The 22,059-nt window shown below is 33.9% G+C and overlaps 1 protein-coding gene across 1 annotated transcript in view; it reads left to right on the plus strand.

The window, feature by feature from the left end:
* SMCHD1 (structural maintenance of chromosomes flexible hinge domain containing 1) overlaps window positions 1-22,059 on the plus strand; it is a 145,621-nt gene that overhangs the window by 79,935 nt on the left and 43,627 nt on the right. Inside the window, exons 30-40 of the mRNA XM_021686043.1 lie at window positions 2,507-2,632; window positions 4,556-4,635; window positions 4,864-5,021; window positions 6,308-6,423; window positions 7,521-7,585; window positions 12,346-12,433; window positions 13,327-13,458; window positions 14,353-14,505; window positions 19,314-19,440; window positions 19,604-19,723; window positions 20,910-20,995. Of these exons, the coding sequence (XP_021541718.1) occupies window positions 2,507-2,632; window positions 4,556-4,635; window positions 4,864-5,021; window positions 6,308-6,423; window positions 7,521-7,585; window positions 12,346-12,433; window positions 13,327-13,458; window positions 14,353-14,505; window positions 19,314-19,440; window positions 19,604-19,723; window positions 20,910-20,995 (1,251 nt within the window). The remainder of the gene's footprint in view (window positions 1-2,506; window positions 2,633-4,555; window positions 4,636-4,863; window positions 5,022-6,307; window positions 6,424-7,520; window positions 7,586-12,345; window positions 12,434-13,326; window positions 13,459-14,352; window positions 14,506-19,313; window positions 19,441-19,603; window positions 19,724-20,909; window positions 20,996-22,059) is intronic.

The raw sequence follows: 22,059 nt of genomic DNA on the forward strand, positions 1-22,059 counted from the left end.
CCTATGCAGGTAGTTAAATCTTAAATACTGATCTTGCAAATGTCTGTTAAGTATATTGAGCTTTTACTAAATGTTTACACTTCCGATTTTTAAAACGTTTAGATTTTGGTATTCAGTTTTGGTCTAACAGAGCTTTACCTGTTGATATGATAGCTTACATTATTTTCTAAAGGAGAATGAGCTTATATCACCATGGTAATGGATGAAATTATAATGTTAAAGGAGCAGATCCTCTAACAGAAGTTTACGTTACCTGTGCCTTAGTTTGAAATTGCCCTTTTTGATTTGTGAGTTTAAAATAAGATAAACAAGTGATGACAGTGAGCTTTAAAAATTTTTTTCTGTAATACTGTCTTGACTGAGAAGTTTTACTGAAAAGCCAGTGCATTTATTTTTATCTGGGAGCATTTATACTACATAAGTTAATATATTCTTTGTGCCCAGTGATGTTAAAGGATTTGTTGGTTTATTATGTTATGAAATAATTGTTTACTTTTGAGGTGGAAAAAATGTTGGCATGTTCATCTTTTAATATGACTTTGTGTTGGGGAATGTAAAAAATGATAGCTTAACTCAAATTTCTTAGAAGATTAATTTGTAGATACCATAGAAATCCAGAAGTTGTTAAAACAAACTGATTTCTCATTCTGTTAGAGATATCATTATATGTAGATAAGGCTGTAAAAGTAATAATTGAATATCTAATATTCCTAAAATTTCCTAATTAATTCTTGACCGACCTTCCCCCTAACAGAATCTGAAGTGGAAAAGGGGAACTGATTTAATACCTAACTGATAAATAGAAAAAAATATGTAAATGTTACATTAACATACGCATCTATTCTCATTTAATCTTAACATGATGTATTATTATCATTCTTATTTTATAAATGAAGAAACAAATCCTGAAACATTAAATTACATGCAAGTACTAATGTAATGCCCTGGCAGAGGGCAGATTCGTATTTATAAACATTTGATTTTGGATACTCTTTCCACTTTTTCCGAGATAATTTTATAAGAGCTTAGGCTACAGGTTATTTATTAAAGAATATTCTTTAAAAGTAGTTACTTTTTGATGGGTAGACAGTTAATGTGATTAGAAATAAAGTGCAATGCAATAAACAAAAAACTACAAACAATAAAGTTTGCATTTGGAAACTGTCATCAGTTTTTTAAATTCAGGCTTTTAATAAACTTTGGCAGACGCAATATAGGCATCACCTGTAAACTTTGTGATGGCCAAGCATTTTAACCAAACTAGTCTCAAGGATATTTTTTTTAAAAAATTAAGTCCTGTCTGAAACACATTATTAATTTTTTTCCCACTCTTGGCAACTTCCTAACATTATTATTTTTTTTTTTTTAAGATTTTATTTATTTATTTGACAGAGGCACAGCGAGAGAGGGAACACAAGAGGGGGGTTGGGAGAGGGAGAAGCAGGCTTCCCACTGAGCAGGGAGGCCGATGTGGGGCTCGATCCCAGGACCCTGAGATCATGACCTGAGCCGAAGGCAGACGCTTAACGACTGAGCCACCCAGGCGCCCCTCCTAACATTATTATTGATAACCAACTACCTTCAGTAAAGTGGGGGTTGGAGGAAGCAGAGGGAACATTATTCATAGGAGAGAGATGATAAATCAGCTTTACGTTATTGCTCATCCATTCTCTCCCATCTTCTTTTCTTTTTTTTTTTTTAACTTTTAAAATCTGACACATTAGATTGGAACTTTATCAGGTTACTTGCTAGACAATGTGTTTCCTTTGATATGTTCAGTATTAATAGGTCAACAGGCCAATTCCCAGAATTACACAAGCCTTACATAAAGGAGGGAAAAAGCAAGAGGTGTTTTAAACCAACTAGACAGTGTAGATTATCTGCTACTAGTCTGGTTTAAGAAGCACTAGAAAGCTGTGCATTACTGCTTCATGGAGAGTGGCAGAGTGCTGACAATTGACAGAGGAGCTAAACTATAAACAGCCAATACTATATCTGAGAACCTCAGATAAGCTTTTACTTCCATCGAAGTTATTCTGATATATAACTTTTAGGAATGTGTTAGAAGCTAGTAATGTCAAATGCTTTCCCCCCCCTTTATTATATTGTTAATAATTTCTATAAGAAGATGATCACTTGTAACAATATAATTGACTTTCAAAAGTTTATTTTAATTGATGAAAGGATCCATTTTTGGGATGCCTGGGTGGCTCAGTCGTTAAGCATCTGCCTTCGGCTCAGGTCATGATCCCATGGTCCTGTGATCGAGTCCTGCATCGGGCTCCCTGCTCAGCGGGGAGCCTGCTTCTCCCTCTGCCTGCCGTTCCCCCTGCTTGTGCTCTCTCTCTCTCGCTCTAATAAATAAATAAAACCTTAAAAAAAAAAAAAACATTTTTTACTAGAACAGAGATAAATTAAGTAAATCATTTAGTAAGTATACAAGTAGTAATTACATTGTTAGGCATGTTTGTTTTATTGCTTCTTAAAATATTTTTATCTATTTTAGTCCATTCCAGTGATTAATGGAAGAGAACTACAGAATCCTCTCATTGTTCAACTTTGTGATCAGTGGGATAATCCAGCACCTGTATCACAGGTTAAGATAAGTCTCATGAAAGCTAACAATTTAAAGGTAAGTTTTAAATGTCCTTTACATAATTTTCATCTACTTAAAATTTTGAGTTTCATTGTCATGGTAATGTTAGAAGTCATATTTTTAAAAATATAGTCTATTTTTCATAATTATTTTGAGGAAGTAAAGTTTGTATCTTGCAAGCAGTGTAACAAGATTCAACAATTTACAATTATGATTGAGTGGTTTTTATACAATACTAATAATATTTGGATTTCAGGTTAGGATGAATAGATAACACCGAGAAGGTGAGTAAAGGCAAATATAATGACCTGCAGTATGGGTTAAGGAACAGGTATTATTTGGGAAACTTACAAGCTAAGGGTAATCAAAAAGAGTCCTGTGAGTACCTGTCCTCTGCGTACCTTATGGAGATCTACCAGGGCCTGGGCATAGCCACTAGACTTATACTGAGTTGTATTCTAGGGTATGGGGAAAGCATGAATATGGCCTTATCACATTGGGGGCAAACAGTGCTTGATACCAAGAAGTCCAAGATTAGGTACTACTTGTTTACAGGAGCACTGGGATAGCCAGCTGTTTAGGTTCTGGTGGGGACTTTGGGTGCCTCGTACAGAGTTGGAGGGCCTTCCTGTGAGGGGAAATGGGGGAAGCTGCCCACTGCAAAGTTGTATTTTGACACAGTTCCTCCTGTTGAAGGAAATTAATTTGTCCCAGTCAGGTTGTTACCAGGTAACACAGAATTCCTAGGGTTATATTCAGCTAGGCATAAATATCCCTCTACAAACATTTTATAATTTTAGTGGATGAAAATAGTTGATATTTTGTAAATACACAGTTCTCTTAAAATTAATCTGTTAGTTCAATAAGAATTCTAACAGGGATTTCCAGGACCTGACAAGTTGATCTTAATGTCATATGGGAGATTAAAGTGCCAAGAATGGCTTGTGATCCACATGGGCTTGTTTTCGTAGTAAAGTAATCAGGGTCAAAGGTATTAAAGCCTGTTAAAAAAAAGACTATGATACTGCTTGCTATACAACCTGAAATAGAATAGAAGCCTTGCTTCTCTGGCTTAGTAACAAGAATTTATGACCCAGATGGAAGAAATACTTTGAAAAAGATGGGTTGAGAGATAGTGGATCAGAGGGTAAATGGGACAGGTACAAATACAAGATTTTATTCTGTCATTTTGATTACTCCTCATTTTTGCCTATTGCTTTGTTTGCAAGTACCGTAATTACCTAATTTTTAGGCTCTGTTAAGCAGAAATGGGAATTAGGGCTTAGGAAAGAGTCTGATACTCTGCTACAACAGTTTACAAATTCACTTTTCTTATTGTTTGCTTCTAGAAGAGTTAAACTGATTATTTTCTACCACAAATAATATTATTCTAGTTTCTAGAGAAGCATTTGTAGAAGACTGAGAGATTCTTCTAACCAATGATTAGTACCACTGATTCTTAGTCATTTGAAAGTGAGCTTAGTTATCTCTAAGAGGGCCATACTGCAACAGAGATATAAGGAGCACATCTGAGTAAACTTAAAGAGAAAGATGAAATAATAATGGATGTGGTATTACGATGCCTTGACTTAAATATATATTTATGTTTATTTCACCTGTGCCATTCCCCACAAATCCCCAGTTTTAGAATATACCTTCAGTGTTTGTATAAGCAAACTTCACTTGAAATATCAGTGTTATTGAAACAGTGAATATTGAATTCTGCAACTTAATAACTGAAATACACTAAATTATAGTTTAATTGATGAAGAGTGATGATTGTCCTTTGGGTTATGTAATTACATATCACATTATTTCTACTAATGTTCAGATTAGGAAATTAAAGATTTTAAAAGTGTGTGCAAATATTTTTAAAGTAGTAATGAAGAAAACATTGTAATAGAGGAAAAGAATTTGATCTCCAGAATTTTCTAATTAACTGTTTTGTTTTGTTTTTAGCTCACTCCTTCAAACCAACAGCATAAAACAGATGAAAGGGGCAGGGCTAATTTGGGAGTGTTCAGTGTTTATGCCCCTAGGTAAGAACCAAAAATTTGATAGTTATTAGTATTATAGAGATTGGTTTTTCTTATTCCTTGCTGAAGTTAAGAGTAATAATTAGCCTTCTATTTAGTGTTAGAAGATGTAACTAAACAGGAGTAGAGATGTTTTTTAAATGAGCTAAGCTTTGTATAAACTGTCTCAGAATTTTTAAGTTATAACAATGTAATTTGAACCCTTTGTCTCTTTTTTCCCCCCCTTGTTAGAGGAGAACATATGATGCAGGTTAGAGCCATCTATAACAAGAATATCATAGAAGGACCTATAATTAAGTTAATGATTCTTCCAGACCCTGAAAAACCTATTCGTCTCAATGTTAAATATGACAAAGATGCTTCCTTTTTAGCAGGGGGTATTTTCACTGGTGAGTAAGTCACAAATTTCAAATAAATTTGTAATGATAATTTTCTTTTTACATTAATGGAATAAATTATTTATCCTAGATGTTTAGCATGATATAAAAGCAAACCTGCAATAGTCTTTTTAAATGGCAAAGAAAGTACATTTGGCTTAGCTTTGTCTTCTTTCATCTCTGTGTCCCTACATTCCCTTAATGGTCAAGAATGAACTGAAAGTTTCTTCATAGACTGAGAGCCTGTTGTAATTGAGTTTGTGATTGTTCATTCACTGGATTGTGAAGTTCTGAAAAAGAAACATGAACTGCTAAATGGCAAGAACTATGTGGGCTCTACTAAATAGGTTGTAATGTCATCTTCAACCAAATAGAACCAGGATTGCTTAACTTAATTGGGATGAAAATACACATCAGAATTTATGATTAAAGATCTTTCAGAACAAAAAAAGTTTCCTAAATACCTATGTCCAGGCACTATATTGGGCTCTTCGTTCCAGTAATATATATGACAATTTCCATTGAGTTCTGTCTCATGCAGGAGACACTTAAGTAAGCAAATAATTTCAGTGGAATGCGGCAGGTGCCAAGTCAATAGGAAATGGTATTTATTACAGGTAATTTTCTTGAAGACCTCTGTTTTCCTAAGTGGATGCATTCCTATATGTAGTTATAAGCAATAGAAACAAGCAGACCAAAAAATTTAGATTAGAAAATCATTTTTAATAAGTTAAATATATACATAGCCTTTATACTCATAATTTTAAATGTTTTGGAAGATAAGACCTATTTCCTGTGATTACAAAATTATATCCATCATATGGATGCCAAATGAATGATAAACATAAGGGAAATACTATATGTAATAATAATTTAGCTACTGTATGCTATTGAAAATCAAGAGAAAATAAACACTGTATTCTCGGAATACATAAAGCATAAGGATTTATGACCAGTTGCCTTAACTCTAGGTTGCTGAGTATCCACAGTCTAACCTTTTGGTCTTGCCTAGTAGAACTTTTAGCATTGCAGACTGTGAAAATAAGACAAGGGACTAATAATAGCAAAGTTGTATGTGTTAGATTTCTGGAGGAGATTTAGCACTAAAGAGAGTTGTCTGTCATGATTAGTACGTTTTTATAGACAGATTATTGGGGAATGCTGATTACCGAATGGTTTTGTTGTCTTCAGAATCTCATTATTAATATTTAAACAAGATGTACTTTTAAGACCTAGAATTATTTAACCAAATCTATTAAGTGAACTAGAAAATAATTTTTTAATATTCACCATGACAGATTTTATGATTACTGTTATTTCTGAAGATGACAGTATCATTAAAAATATTAATCCAGCACGTATTTCCATGAAAATGTGGCAGCTGTCTAACAGTGGGAACCGACCACCAGCAAATGTGAGTTCTGGAAAGCATTGTAGAAGTTAAAAGCAGCTCTTACATTTAACTTAAAATTAAATGTAACTTAATGTAAAAATGCACTGTGTATATGCTGGAGAACTAGACATTAGCCCACTTCATCACTTGAGATTTTAAAAATAGAATATATCTCAATATTAAGTGTTGATGCCTTTGAAAAAGAATAGCCGATCTTGTGATATTTCTTAAACTTTTAAGATATTTTACACTTTAAAATTATCTAAAGGACAGTGGCACAGGGCAAAAAGCTGTTGAATACCACTAAGAGATAATACAGAAAATGAGATAGTAAAGAGATATGATTGATATACTTACAGGATAGAGAAGTGAGGGTAGAGTGGTGAGAACATTTTGAGGGTCTAAAGCAGCACAGTCCAATAGAAATATAATACAAGTCACACATAATATTTATATTTTTCTAGTAGCTACATTAAAAATGTAAAAAGTACAATTAATTTTAATTTAACATCAAATTACCATTTCAGCATGTATTCAGTACTTAAAATTTATTAAATAAATTAAACACATAAAAGAACGTAAAATCTCATTTTTGAGATTTTATGTTACCAATTCTTCGAAATTTCCTGTGTATTTTATGCTTGTACCACGTCTCTTTTTAACCAGATATATTTCAAGTGCCCAGTAGCCACATGGAGCTATTCACTACCATGCTGGACAGTGTAGATCTAAAATCTCAAATTGGAAACTAAAACATATCAGTGTCTTAATTTAACAATGCCTTTCAGGATTTATGATTCATTTTAATTATGTGTTTAGGAAACCAGCTTCCTAAATTTATACTGTCTCATCAGGCTGCTATTACCTTAAAACTATGTCGCCACCATTGAGATCTATTGTGTGCCCTTTAATAATGGTATGTCTTCATGACTAATCACACTATTGAATCTTAAAATGTATTGTAAAGGTATATACATGTAAGTGTATATGTATGTATTTGTAAATCCAGATGTGATCTGTATTTGCATTTGGTGAAGGTAATATAAGGTTTCATCCTGAATATACTATGTTAAATGTGATTTCTCCCTCCCCACCTTCTCCCCTACTTCCCTTTCTAGGCAGAAACATTTAGTTGTAATAAAATAAAAGATAATGACAAGGAAGATGGCTGCTTCTACTTCAGGTATTTCCCAAATCATTTGATATTTTTATGCATGATTTGTTACAAAGTGATTTCAGCCTTGATGGTGTTTGTCTCCTCAACTTGGGGAAAGTAATTTATGACTGAAAAGAAAATATTCATATCTCTTAATTTTTCTCAGGAAGTATTTTGAGAAAATGTGTATTTTATTTGTAAGCTTTATAAAATGGTTTGGGGAAAGACTGTTGTGATAGTTATATTAGCTTTCAAACTAGGAAAGCCATCCGAAAATAATTACATTATGTTGTCAGAGCACTTTATAATTATGTTGTTATATAGGCGATTTCTGTAGTTCAAAACTTAAATGTTATGAAGTAAAACAGATTGAACTAGTTTTTTTATGGTTTTTTAACTATGTTACTTTAATTTGAATTCTTGCTTCTGCATTCTGGACCTCTACTTTGAAATATGAAAATTGGCTTATGAATAAAACTACGTCCAATTTTTCTTTCATTTATTTTTAAATGAGAAATGTCCTTTTAACTTTTAGACTAAGTTTTGTTTCTTCAAATATATTAGTCTCTTAAATCATGTAGAAAACAAAAAGTGCAGTTATAAACATTGTTACAATAATACTAGCACTTATGATTGCCTGTGTATTAACCTTTATTGAGATCTTTGTTTCTCCATGTGGTTTCAAGTTATTGTCTGTTCTTTCATCTTATTTTGTAGTATTTCCTTGAACATTTCTTACAGGCCAGGTCTAGTGGTAATGAGTTCCCTTAGCTTTTGTTTATCTGAAAATGTCTTAATTTCCTTCTCACTTTTGAAGGACAGTTTTGCTGGCTATAGGATTCTTGGCTGAGGGTATACATACATATTTTAAAGCATTTTGACTACATGGTCCATTGCCTCTGGCCTCCAGACTTTCTGACAAGAAATCTGATCAGCTTCCGGAGAACCCCTTGTATGTAATGATTAAGTTCTCTCTCAGTGCTCTCCATAATTTCTCTTTGTCTTTGGCTTTTGAAAGTTTGATAATAATGTGTGTTGGTGTGTGTGTCTTTGAATTTATTTTACTTGGAATCTGTTGAGCCTCTTCAATATTTATAGTCATGTCTTTCATCAAACTTGGGAAATTTCCAGCCATTCTTCAAATATACTCTCCTCCCCTGGTGAGAGGGAACACTTGCTAGTGTCCCAAAGGTCCCTGAGGTTCTGTTGACTTTTATTCAGTCCTTTTTCCTTTCTGTTCCTCAGACTGTAATATCCATTATCTTCAAATTCACTAATTCTTTCTTCTTCCTGCTCAAATCTGCCTTTGAATACCGGTACTGAAATTGTCACTTAAGTTATTGTATTTTTCAGCTCCAAAACTTGTTTCTGGTTTCTTTTTAGGTTTTCTGTTTCTTTATTGATATTTCCATTTTTTTTTCTACATCACTTTTATTTTCTCCACATCTTCCTTCAGTTCTTTGAGCATCTTTAAGATAGGTATTTATTGTTGTTGTTTTGTTATTGTTTTGAGAGAGAGAGAGAGAGTGCTTGAGTTGGGGGTTAGGAGCAGAAGGAGAGGGAGAGAGAGAATCTTAAGCAGGCTCCACGCTCAAAACACTGAGATCATGACCTGAGCTGAAATCAAGAGTCAGAAGCTTAACCCACTGAGCCATCCAGGCACCACTAAGACAGGTGTTTTTTTAAGTCCTTGTCTAGTATATTTGCCATCAGGTGTTTTTCAAGAACAATTTTGGTTGACTTATTTTTTTACTTTGAATGGCTGATACTTCCTGTTTGTCTTGTGGTTTTTTTGTTAAAAACTAGACATTGGAATCTAATAATGTGGTAGCTCTGGAATTCAGATTCTCTGCCTTATCCAGGGTTTGCTAGATTTAATTTTATTTATTTATTATTTTTTTGTTATAGGCTGTTTGTCATGGATCAGCCTTAGGTGTAAACTTAAGGTTTTCTCATGTCTTTTCTGACCTTTTCTCTGGGCATGCGTGGTCACTTTTCTAGTTTTACCTATATATGTGGTTGTTTAGTAATGTCCTTTAATATCTGGTTTCTTTTTTTTTTTTTTAAGATTTTATTTATTTATTTGACAGAGAGAGACACAGTAAGAGAGGGAGCACAAGCAGAGGGGAGTGGGAAAGGGAGAAGCAGGCTTCCCGCCAAGCAGGGAGCCCGATGCAGGGCTCAGTCCCAGGACCCTGGGATCGTGACCTGAGCTGAAGGCAGACGCTTAATGGACTGAGCCACCCCGGCACCCCTAAAGTCTGGTTTCTAGAAAGGAAGAGGGGAAGGAAAGAATGCTGGCCCTATAAGTCCTCAGTTACTTCAGCTGGAGGATGAGGGTTGCAGCAATGGGGACTGGTGCAGGAACAATGGCTCTCTGCATTTTGTGTTTGCTCCTCTCTGATCAGAAGCAGCAATCAGAGCATGGATCCCCAGTATTTGGAGGATAGGGTCCTTTTTGCCCACCCTGCTTCCTATAGTAAACACTGCTCCAGGGACATACATCTGCTTGCCATGTGTCTGGAAGGTGGGGAATGAGTAGCTACTGCTGTGCTAAGAGCTGAAATTGATCAGAATTAAGTGCAACCATAGCACATACCCTCCCCAATGTCTATCACCCAGCCACCCCATCCTTCCCACCCCTTACCACTCCAGCAACCCTCAGTTTGTTTCCTGAGATTGAGAATTCCTCATATCAGTGAGGTCATATGATACATGTCTTTCTCTGATTGACTTACTTCGCTCAGCATAATACCCTCCAGTTCCATCCACGTCATTGCAAATGGCAAGATTTCATTTTTTTTGATGGCTGCATATAGTGGCTTTTTTTTTTTTTTTTTAAGGTTTTATTTATTTGTCAGAGAGAGTGAGGCTCACAAGCAGGGGAAGCTGCAGGCAGAGGGAGAAGCAGACTCCCTGCTAAGCAGGGAGCCTGACCCGGGACTTGATCCCAGGACCCTGGGATCACGACCCGAGCCAAAGGCAGACGCTCAACCGACTGAGCCACCCAGGTGTCCCTCTAATTGTTTTTTTTAATAATCTTTTAGTTGAAAAATTCAGATCGTACAAATAATTACCAAAGCACTTGTTTTTTACTCTTACAGTTTATTTGATCCTACTGTTCTTTGTTCCTTTATCTTTTGAATTTATTGCTTTTAGTTATCATGTTTTACTCATTAACTTGGTAGTTAATACAGTCTTATTATTCTCTAAGTGGTTTTTTGAGAGATTATAACATGCATAGTTGACATACTATACCAATGTGTGATGACACTGCATTTTTTACTCTCTCCTTGGTCAGTGCATGAATCTTAGGACACTTAAACATCACTTTCCCTCTTGCCACTTAGATACCTTTGTTGTTGTGTATGTTAAACCTATTAATCCATTATTATTTCATATAATTAGTGTTCATTTAGATTTACTAACTCATTCCTTCTGTTAATCTTCAACTCAGGTTTTCCATGTGGTATCATTTTCCATCTGAGGAAGTTCCTTTAGTATTTCCTCTAGTGTACATCTGCTGCTGATGAATTATCTAGTTTTTACCTGAAAATATATTTATTCCACCTTCATACTAGAAGAGTATTTTTCTTGAAAATGATATTTTATATTGGCAGTTTCTTTCATGCAGTACTTTCAAGCCAACCTTCACTATCCTATCATTTATGTTGAGAAGTTAGCTGCCAGCCTTGTTTTTTTTTTTGAGACAGAGTGCGCGTGCGTGGGTCCGGGAAGGGGTAGAGGGAGAGGGAGTCTTAAGCAGATGCGGGGCTTGATCTGAACACCCTGAGATCACAACCTGAGCCAAAACCATTAGTTGAACCCTTAACCACCTGTACCACCGAGGCACCCCAGCCTTATTGTTCCTTGAAAAGTCATTATTTCCACTCTTCTTTGGTTGTTTTGAGTTTGTTTTCAACAGTTTTACTGTGATGTGCCTATTCATGGATTTCTTTTTATTTTTTCTTCTTAGTTTTCATAGGCTTTGATTTTATGGTCTTTGTTTGGGTTTGAACAATTAACCATTATTTCATCAAATATGGCTTCTGCTTATTCTTTCCCTCTTCTTTTTCTGGCACACTAGTCCTTACAATTCTCTGTGTCTCATCCTCTTTTCTCTATTTGCCATTCTTTTTTGTCTTTCTTCATTCTAGAAATTTTCTTCTAAACTTCGTTCATTAACTAATATCTATTCAGTGTACCCAATTTGCTTTTAAATCCATCTTTCAATTATCAATTTCTATTTGGTATTTTTAGTGTTGTTTTGTTTTTTAAGGTCCGGTTCTGTTGGAATTCTCAATCTTGTCTTTATCCTAAGAAGCAGTAACCAGACTCTCTCAAGTTCCTCCTGGTCTGTTTCAATGGGCTCTTGTTTCTGTTGGTTTTCATTTTAGTTCTCTTGCCTCTTTATATACCTGTTTCTTGTTGTTTACCATACTTTTTATTTATGAATATTTATGGAAATAATTTGAAGTCTAAGGTATATTCCTTCTCCAGGTCAGGTTTACATTTGTTTCCATTATCTGGGCCAGTAGCAGTCTGTTTTCATTTCAGTCCAGATTCAGAGATTGGGATGATTCAAAGCTAAGTTGTTTCTCCCTTGGGACCCGAGATAAAGCCTGGTATTACAGGAAATATTTGTTGAATGAAGGCAAATGTAGTAATAGTAATTATTTATTTATTTGTTTACCTTTTGTGGAAAGAACAGAAATGTTGATGATTTGAATTCCTTCCTCCTTTATTTAAACTTTGTCAGTAATCTTATCTCTTTCTTTTTAACATAGGGATAAAGCAATTCCTAACAAAGTGGGAACATATTGTATCCAGTTTGGGTTTATGATGGATAAAGCAAATATTCTTAACAGTGAACAGGTTTGCTTACTCTTTTTATATACCATAGTTAGCGTTACATTTTCTTGCTTAGTATAGGAATGAAATGGTTTTGTTTAAAAGTGGATTTTTGGATGCAATTGATAATAAAAATATAAATAATATAATTTTCGGGAATATTAGAATATATTTAAAATATGTTGATTAATATGACCTGATGCAGAAGTTACTTTTCCCATTTCTCTTTATTTCGAAGAATCCAGTAAGCATTTTTATATCATGGTAAGGTTGCTGCTATCAACCATACACGAAAATTTTTCAATTAATAATATTTTGGATAATGAAGTTTAAGGTAGTTTTGATATACATCATCGCCATTCAATAGGTTAGTGTACTAAATTTTTAAAAATTACCTGTATTTTTTTTTTAAGATTTTATTTATTTATTTGACAGAGAGACAGTGAGAGAGGGAACACAAGCAGGGGGAGCAGGAGAGGGAGAAGCAGGCTTCCCGCTGAGCAGGGAGCCTGATGTGGGGCTCGATCCCAGGACCCTGGGATCATGACCTGAGCCGAAGGCAGGCTGAGCAGGGAGTCCGATGCAGGGCTCGATCCCAGGAGCCTGGGATCATGACCTGAGCTGAAGGCAGACGTTTAACCAACTGAGCCACCCAGGTGCCCCAAAAATTACCTGTATTTTTAAAACCCTTAAATTTGTTCATAGATGGCTGTTAACATTCAAAAATTTATCTCTGATAAACCTTTTTTTTTTAATTTTCAAAAGTAAGTTGATTAGTTTTAGGAGATTAATGGAAATCTATTTCAGAAAGTAAGATTGCATTTTATTTAGTATATGCTAGCATTATTTCTTGTCTTACTCTTAAATACTGAACTATCAATATATTGTTAATCACAATGCTGTTTTTGTTTTGTAAGGTTATAGTTGATGTTGTACCTAACCAACCTGTGAAGTTAGTTCCTAAAATTCAGCCAGCTACACCAGCTGTTTCAAATGTTCGCTCAGTTGCCAGTAGGACCTTGGTCAAAGATTTACATCTTACTATTACGGTAATGTTTATTTACTTCCAAAATTGTGAAGAGTAACCAAAATTATTTCTAGTTTTAGTGTGCAAAATAGTTAATAGAGTCAGATCTTAATTATTCAGTTTAAGGTTATAGGGAAAATTTGTGTGGATGAATGAAATGTTCATAAACACCTTTGTACTTTAATACAAATAGAGAATGTATACATACAATATATCCAGGTATACCAAGTAGAACTGACTCAAAAATGCAGAAATTTGCCTACCTTTCTTATTACATACCTTTTTTTAATGCTCTGTATCCAGTATGTATTATGAATTTGTGTGAGGTAAATTGATTCTTCAGTGTCCATTTCACTGATGAGAAAGAAGGAAGTAATTATTTTTAAGAGGACTGCTCTGATGATTGATCATAGTGAGCTCCTCAAAGCTTCTGATAACTGGGAGAGTAAGCAGCAATAAAGCTGCCAAGAATATTAACAAAAACATGCAAAACACAGTAGTGAGACTTCACCTTTATGGAAAATTGTCATGGTGGGATACTTCTTTCAGTTTTCTGTTTTTTGGTTTTTGGTTTTTTTCTGTTTTAGACAAGTGAATCATTCTTCTCTTCCCCCAGATCAATAGATGCTAAAAGTACATAACAAGGTGAAATTTTAAAATGGGAATCCTTTTGATACAGAAAGTTATAAGCCATTATATTAGATGGAAGCCTCTGGTTCTTTTGTAGTTTCTGGGATTACTTCCTGCCTGTGGGGCTCTTAATCTGAGAACTGAATTCTGTGCTTGGGAGTAAGAAGGATCAGGATAATTTAATATTTAGGGCTTATCTCATATTTTCTGATATGATCATGTCCTTTTCTGGGTTTAATCTTCTTACCAGTTCTTCTGATTAGTTTTTTTTATTGTTTACTTGAAGGATGACTACAACAATCAGACTGGAATTGATTTGGTTGGCACTGTAGTAGCTACCATTAAAGGTTCTAATGAGGAAGATACGGATACACCACTCTTTATTGGGAAAGTGAGAACACTCGAATTTCCCTTTCTGAAAGGTTCAGCTGAAATTACGGTAATTTTTATGTCTTCTGGTAGATAGTATTACTGTATTTAATAGTATAAACCACAGTGTTATAATACCTGTTCTTTTGTATGTGTAACTATGAAAATGTTCTAGGTATAATATTAAATTAGAAAGTGAGTGGAAATATTTTGTGATTTTGCTGTAAGCTATTACAAATTAAACCCCCAGGATTATTATTACTCTGAGCAAGAACTTCTTTTTCCTTGTGGATGACTGTTCGCTCTGTAATGATTTTTAGCTTCAGTGATAATATATTCATGTATTCATATATTTAAAAGTTACCATTCTGTGGAAACAGAATATAACATAGCCCAGGTAAAATGTATACATAAATAGAAAAATTTAGCAAAGCAGCTTATCTTTGTTACTCTTTTTTTTCCAAAATGGAAATATTTTTACTTGTATAAAAAATACACAATGCAAACACTTAAAAAACAATAGTTTATCACCGTTCAGAGATGATGATGATTAGCAATTTAGTTACTTATCCCCTGGACTTTTCTGTATATACACGAATACTGCACAGATACCCTGTGTGTGTATGATTTATATACATGGGTGGTGTATAAAATTTCATTAATATAGTAGAACTCTGCTTTTATAAAAATTTTATTTAGTACACTTTGATATCTTCATCAGTACATATAATTCTACATCATTGTATTGATGATAATTTATTTGATCAGTCCTAAGTGGAAATTTAGTTTCTTTCCAAAGCTTGTTGTTATCAACAGTGCTTTTGATCAGGTTTCTTCTGTGTGTATCCTTTTGCATATGTCTGATTGTTTCCTTAAGAAATTACTAGAAGTAGAATTGGTGGCAGGGTATGTTCATTTTAAGTCTTCTGGTAGTTAGCTCTTGCCAATTGCTGTCCAGTTTATATTCCCATCAGAAATGTGTGTGTCTATCATAATATTACCAACCCTAAACATGAATGGTTTTTGGAATTCTAACCCAAGTTGCCTGTATTTCAAAAAATACTTTGTTACTAGTAAGGTTGAACATTTTTCTCATTCTCGATCTTTTTAGGGTTGTCCCTTCATGCTTTTTCTTTTGGAATGTTCATCATTTTCTTAATTTTATATTAGAGATATTCATGCTTTTTTGTATATAAGTACATTTTCCTGAGTTTGTCTTTTAGATTTTATCTTTGTTTATACTGGAGTGGAGGAAGGATTATATTCACAGTTCTTGCCGTAGTATTCTTATGCCTTTAATCTTTGATTTGTCTGGATTTTATTTTTGCATTTTTTTCAAATTCATTAACTTAATTTCTTGATATCATTTATTGAATAATTCTTCCTACACCTGTAACTTTGAAATGTCACCTTTCTTGTATTTTTTTATTGTTGTCATTGTTCATATCTAAACCAGTGCTAATACTGCATTGTTTTAATAACATTAAGCTTACAGTTGGGGATCCTGGCAGCTTGCACCTGGCTTACAGTAGATGTATTGGTTGGTCTGTCAGTGACAGACTGTTACAGCATTTCTATCGGTTTTTTTTTTTTTTTTTTTAAGATTTTATTTATTTATTTGGTAGAGAGAGCGAGCACAAGCAGGGGGAGCAGCAGGCAGAGGGAGAGGGAGAAGCAGACTCCCCGCTGAGCAGAGAGCCAGACGTGGGGCTTGATCACAGGACCCTGGGATCATGACCTGAGCCGAAGGCAGATGCTTAACCGACTGAGCCACCCAGACGCCCCCTGCCTTTTTTAAGATTTATTCTAGAGAGAGAGAGCATGGGGAGGGGCAGAGGCAAGGGGGAGAGCGAGAGAGAGAATCCTCAGACTCCCCTCTGAGTATAGAGCCCCACAAGGTGCTCGATCCCAGGACCCGGAAATCATGACCTAAGCTGAAACCAAGAGTCGGACGCCCTACTGAGTGAGCCACCCAGGCACCCTTACAGCATTTTCTTTTTTTAAGTTAAATTCAATTAATTCACATATAATGTACTATTTTTTTCAGGGGTACAGGTCTTATACCTGGTGCTCATTACAACACATTCCCTCCCCAATGTCCATCACCCAGTTACCCCATCCCTCCACCCCGCAGCATTTTTATCTCACTTAGTTTCCAATATTTAAAGTTCTAGAGTTTTTACATAACAGTCTGCATATCTGATTTATTGGGAGAATTCTAAAGACCTGGCAGTACTGGGCCATGATTCTCTTAGGGCAGAAGGATTTTCCAGTCATTTGTATTCATGTCACTTCTTTTCATCTCTTGACATTGAGGGCAGGTGTCATTTGTTATTTGTATTCACACTTGTTCTTTCATTTTTATTATAGTAGGGAGTAAAGTGAAATTTTCTTGTACCCTAACAAAAATTAGGTAATGAAAGCCACATGTTGAAAGACAAAGGGGGAAGACATGTTGAACGTGCAAAGTAAGTTTGTGTTGGAAGAATACACCTAGCCCACCCTACCTTTGTCCTGTTTCCTTGACACTCCCCCACCCCAGCCCCTTGTAGGCATTTGAAATTGCTATCCCAGCTGTACACATTTATGAGGTTAAGATGGTGACTTAAGCTGTTTCCTTGCATGTTCGTGTCATACATATGAATTTCCACTAGAGGTTCCTAATACCACACTGAATAAGCAGAAAACTGCAGAGTCCTCCTTGGCTTCTGACTCGTACATTGATTCAGTAAGTCTAGGGTAGGGCTCTGGACTCTAACGAGCAGGTAATTCTCATCAATATGAACATTTAGGAAATACTGGCTCAGAGCATAACCAGTTATTTGTAAATGTTCCATGTTTACTTGAAAAGAATGTGTACTGTTTTCTCGAAGTCATAATCTAAGCTTATTGTTCAAGTTTGTTAACTATTTTCAGATTCTCTATATTATTTGCTCACTTAGATCTGGACATTTCTGAAAGAGGTGTCTCAGTCTTCTGCTATGTATTTGTTCATTTCTTATATTCCAAATTCCCATTTGTGCTTGGATCCAGTTATGGATTCTTCGGTTCTCTTCATTTCTTTTGTTTCTCCTTGATAAGCTATACATCAGAAAAACTTTGAAATAGGAAAGGCCTTCTTAAACAAGACATAAAGGAAAAGATTTTATTTTTACATAAAAAGTTAAAACTTTATTATAATCATATCTTAAACAATTAAAATAATGGCAGTATATTGATAATTATTGACCCTGAATGGTGGGTATATAGAGAGATTAATTATCTGACCATACAATAAAAAAATGTTTAATTAAATTGTGTAGAAATATTGTTATGCACACACACCAGTATTAGGTTAGGTACATTAAACATATTTTTAAATCTCCTAAAGAACTTCCTGCAAATCAGAAAAAAGACAATCTAGTAGAAAAATAAGTGTAAAAAAAAAAAGTAATTTTTAAAGTAAAACATAAAATAAAAAAGAATATGAGCAGGCAGTTAATGGAAGAGAAAGTATAAAGGACCAATAACGTATGACCTCAGTACCAATCAGGGAAATGCTAATTTAAACAACAATGACTGGTTCTTTTAATCCATTATGGGATTAAAAAACATGGGGGAAAAAACTTGATAATGAAGTGTTGGCCAGCATCAGGGAAACTAGATATTCTTACACACTAATGATGAGAAGAAAAATCGACAGGCTTTTTGAAGGGAAATATGATATTACCTATTAAAATAAACTGTTTTTAATGAGTCCTATTTCTCATTATTCTAGAGAATACCCAGAGAAATACTGAAAGATATTTTCTTTGCTATATTACAAGTAGTAGTTTAAAAATTTTAAGCAGTGAAAGGATATAGTACCGTATACTTATACTATGCATAAGTTTTACAAATTGGTATCTAGATATTCACTCGCATTGATCAACAAATTGGATTGATTTCTGAAAGCAAACTGAACTATAAAGTGTATGTTTTAAAATTGTGAACAGTGTTTTATTTTTATGTGTTTATATTCATGTAAATACATTGAAAATAGCTTTGAGAAACTAAGTGTGATTGTAGTTTGGTTTAATGGTGGGCTTATAGTCTGTATTTCTTGGAAAGAAGAATTTGTTATCTGTAATTTATGATTTCATGTCATGAATTGTTCAGTGTTTTATGGATTTAGATTTTTAAAAATTCTTCTCTATCTGTGAATTGTACTAGTCTAAAAAATAGAACAGCTAGTATCTATTGTTTCCTATAAAGAATGTAAAAAAAAAAAAGTAATTTAGGATGTAAATATATTTGCATTATTTACTTGTTACATGCTGTGGTCTTAAGCCAAATTTTAGTAAAAGTGTTTTGTATGTTCATTAATGAAGAAAATACAATTTAAAAAAATCTTTCGAGCTTTTTAGGACCTCTTGTTTGGTCACCTGGGACTAGTGGGTCTACTTCCATGGTAACAGCTGTAACTTAAACTCAGCATTGGGCTTTGGGCATGTCTTTGTGATTGTTTTTATAACTTTTATGGCATCAGCTGTTTCACACTTCCTCAACTTCTTAAAGGTTGGCATCAAAAGACTTTGCAGGTCAAGATAGTAAGTGGCCATCAGTACTTCTCCAAAAGAATACTTTTTTTTTGCTAATTGCCTATAACATGTAATTTTTGTATCATCTCTTCATTGATAAGATCATTTGGCTTTCAGACCAATACCAGAAGGTAAAAGGTTTTGTGTCTTGGGTGGTGCTGATGTTTTAATGAATGTTAATGAATCTTAAGGATCAGTCAATGCCTGCCTTTAAAATTTACCACTTACTTGGAAACACACAATGAGGTACGTAACATTTATACATTGACAAAGACTATTTTAAATCTTGTTTTTCCTAACTGCTCTTTTCTTTTCACAGAATCTAGTGCTGGCAGAAAATAGTCCTGGAAGGGATAGTACTGAATATTTTATTATATTTGACCCTCAGCTACCAGCTCTATCAAGAACGTTAGAACCATATATCCTACCATTTATGTTTTACAATGGTAAGATTTTAGGAAAGTAGAGGATTTTTCTTATGTTAGTGTTATTTTTTAAATTTTGCTTTCCATTAACATGGTATTTATTAGTTACCTAGTCATGTTATGCCATGTTTTAGAAAAGTCACAATTTTAGAATTGTTTGAATTATCTGAATGTTTTTTCTTAGATGTTAAGAAGCAGCAACAAATGGCAGCACTTACAAAAGAAAAGGACCAGTTATCTAAGAATATTATAATGTATAGAAGTTTATTTGAAGCCAGTAATCAGCTTGTTGATGAAATGAAGTGTAAGTCATTTTGTATTCAAAGGTAATAAAAAATTAGGCTTTGGGGAATGGTAAGGCAGAAGGTTGAGACCATGAGACATGAGAATTGTCTACTTTCTTGAACTACAAATAAACTGCAGAACACTGCAGTAATGTGTAAGGAAGTAAGGCAGTAATGATTGCTTATATTTGTTATTTGATCTTCTTATGTATTCCAGCACTTTAAATAAATTTATATCCTGCTTACCAATAAAAATTTGAGATTTTTTTTTATTAGAAATCAATCTGTGGAAATTTAAGGCTTTTGACATGATAGTAATGTTTATATCTAGCTCCAGGTTCTGGCAGAAGATATTGAAAGACAGTATTACTGGGGAAGTGACATGTAATATAATTTTTAGTTTGAGTCCTGGGACTATGTGTATTTTACTTAAAATATCTGCAGTATGTCGCACTATGGAGGTGTACAGGGCAGCACACACTGTATAGAAATATGTAACTTATTTTTAAGTCAATGCACAATGTTTGCTGCGATTTTTAATAAATTTTGTAGACCATTAAAATAAGACATTTGCTCGGTTGTGGTCTATCTTTTTCTCTTTGTCAGATTTTTTTGCTATGGTTTTTGTCTTTGTGCTTATTACATATGTAGTTAAAATTTTGATCCATTAACTGACAAATGTACTGCCTGCCTCATAGTACTCACTTTTGTTTATCCAAGGTCAATGATATTTAGAGGATAATGGGAGCTAAGTAGGATGATGAGCTAATACATCAGTAGTAGCACTAAAGATTCTTTTTATAAAGTCTTATTTGGTTCTTGTCACAACTTTATGCAGTTATGTAATGTGTAGTCATGTGGATTAGGATTAAACAATTTATCTAAGATTACTTGGAGTTTGCAGTATTAATATGTATGATATCTTCCTTAACCGCCTTAAAACCAAATTTTGGTTTTTTAAAACCAACCTTAATACCACCTTTAAAACCAGATTTTGTTTCTCATTCTTGTGTATTAGATCCAAATCTTAATCTTAGACTTTTAGTTTCATTTTGTATTTCTAAAATAGTCACTTAGATTTTTTCACTTTAGCATTAGTCATTACAAGAGATAAAAAACAAGAGATTGAAAATATTTTTCAAAAACTGTATTTTGGGTATTATTACAAATTGATGAAGGTTTGTTTGTTTTTGTTTTTAATTTTAGGCCAAGTTGAAGAAGCAAAATTAAAAGAGGCTCAGTTGCAAAATGAATTAAAGACACATAATATTGACATTCCTACAACACAACAGGTACAGTTTCCATGTATATGTGAAAAATTTTTTTAATTAAATTCTAGTCTATAATTTTTTTTATCATTTTTTTATTTACAGTGTTATGGGCATTCTTGGGGGGTTCCAAGACATGTGGATTATAGTCTAGCCACTTACTAGACATTAGAAGGGGCTAACAAAATGATAGAATACTTTTTTAAAAAATATGAATAATAAGTATTTATTATAGTTTATAATAGCAAAAGATCAGAAACAAAAACGTGGTTAAATAAATTATGATATATTCACATAATGGAATAAAGGCCAAACATTATTTTAAATGTTTTAAATATTTCCGTGTTTCAATTATTTGTAAACGTTTCAGTGATTCACTTTCATGCAACTACTCATTGAACATTTACTTTGTAGTTAGTGCTGTGCTAATCCAGGCTATCTTAGAGAACAAGGGATAGCTTTATACATATTGAAATGGAATGATCTATGCAGTTTTAGGTGAAAAGATAAAGGTGAGTTTAAGGATAGTTAGAACGTATGCCCCTATATATGGAAAAATATGTATGTTCATAGATGTTAATACATGTGTATATATTAAGAGGTTGGTGTTATTATCCCTATTTTACAAATAAGAAAACAGACTTGAGAATATGGCAAAATCTGATGAGAGAACCAGTAGGGATGTAACTATGATTTTAATTTAAAATTATCTGACCCCAAATCACAGGGACTTTCCGATACAGCATGTTTGGGTTTTTTTATTATTATGTTAATCACCATACATTACAGCATTAGTTTTTGATGTAGTGTTCCATGATTCACTGTTTGTGCATAACACCCAGTGCTCCATGCAGAATGTGCCCTCTTTAATACCCATCACCAGGCTAACACATCCTCCCACCCTCTCCCCTCTAGAACCCTCAGATTGTTTTTCAGAGTCCATCGTCTCTCATGGTTCGTCTCCCCCTCCAATTTTCCCCCCTCATTCTTCCCCTCCTGCTATCTTCTTTTTTTTTTGCCTTACCATATATTGCATTATTTGTTTCTTTTTTTTTTTTTGCCTTACCATATATTGCATTATTTGTTTC

The sequence above is a fragment of the Neomonachus schauinslandi genome, chromosome 14 (genome assembly GCF_002201575.2).
Source record: "Neomonachus schauinslandi chromosome 14, ASM220157v2, whole genome shotgun sequence".
In the NCBI taxonomy this organism is placed as follows: Eukaryota; Metazoa; Chordata; class Mammalia; order Carnivora; family Phocidae; genus Neomonachus; species Neomonachus schauinslandi.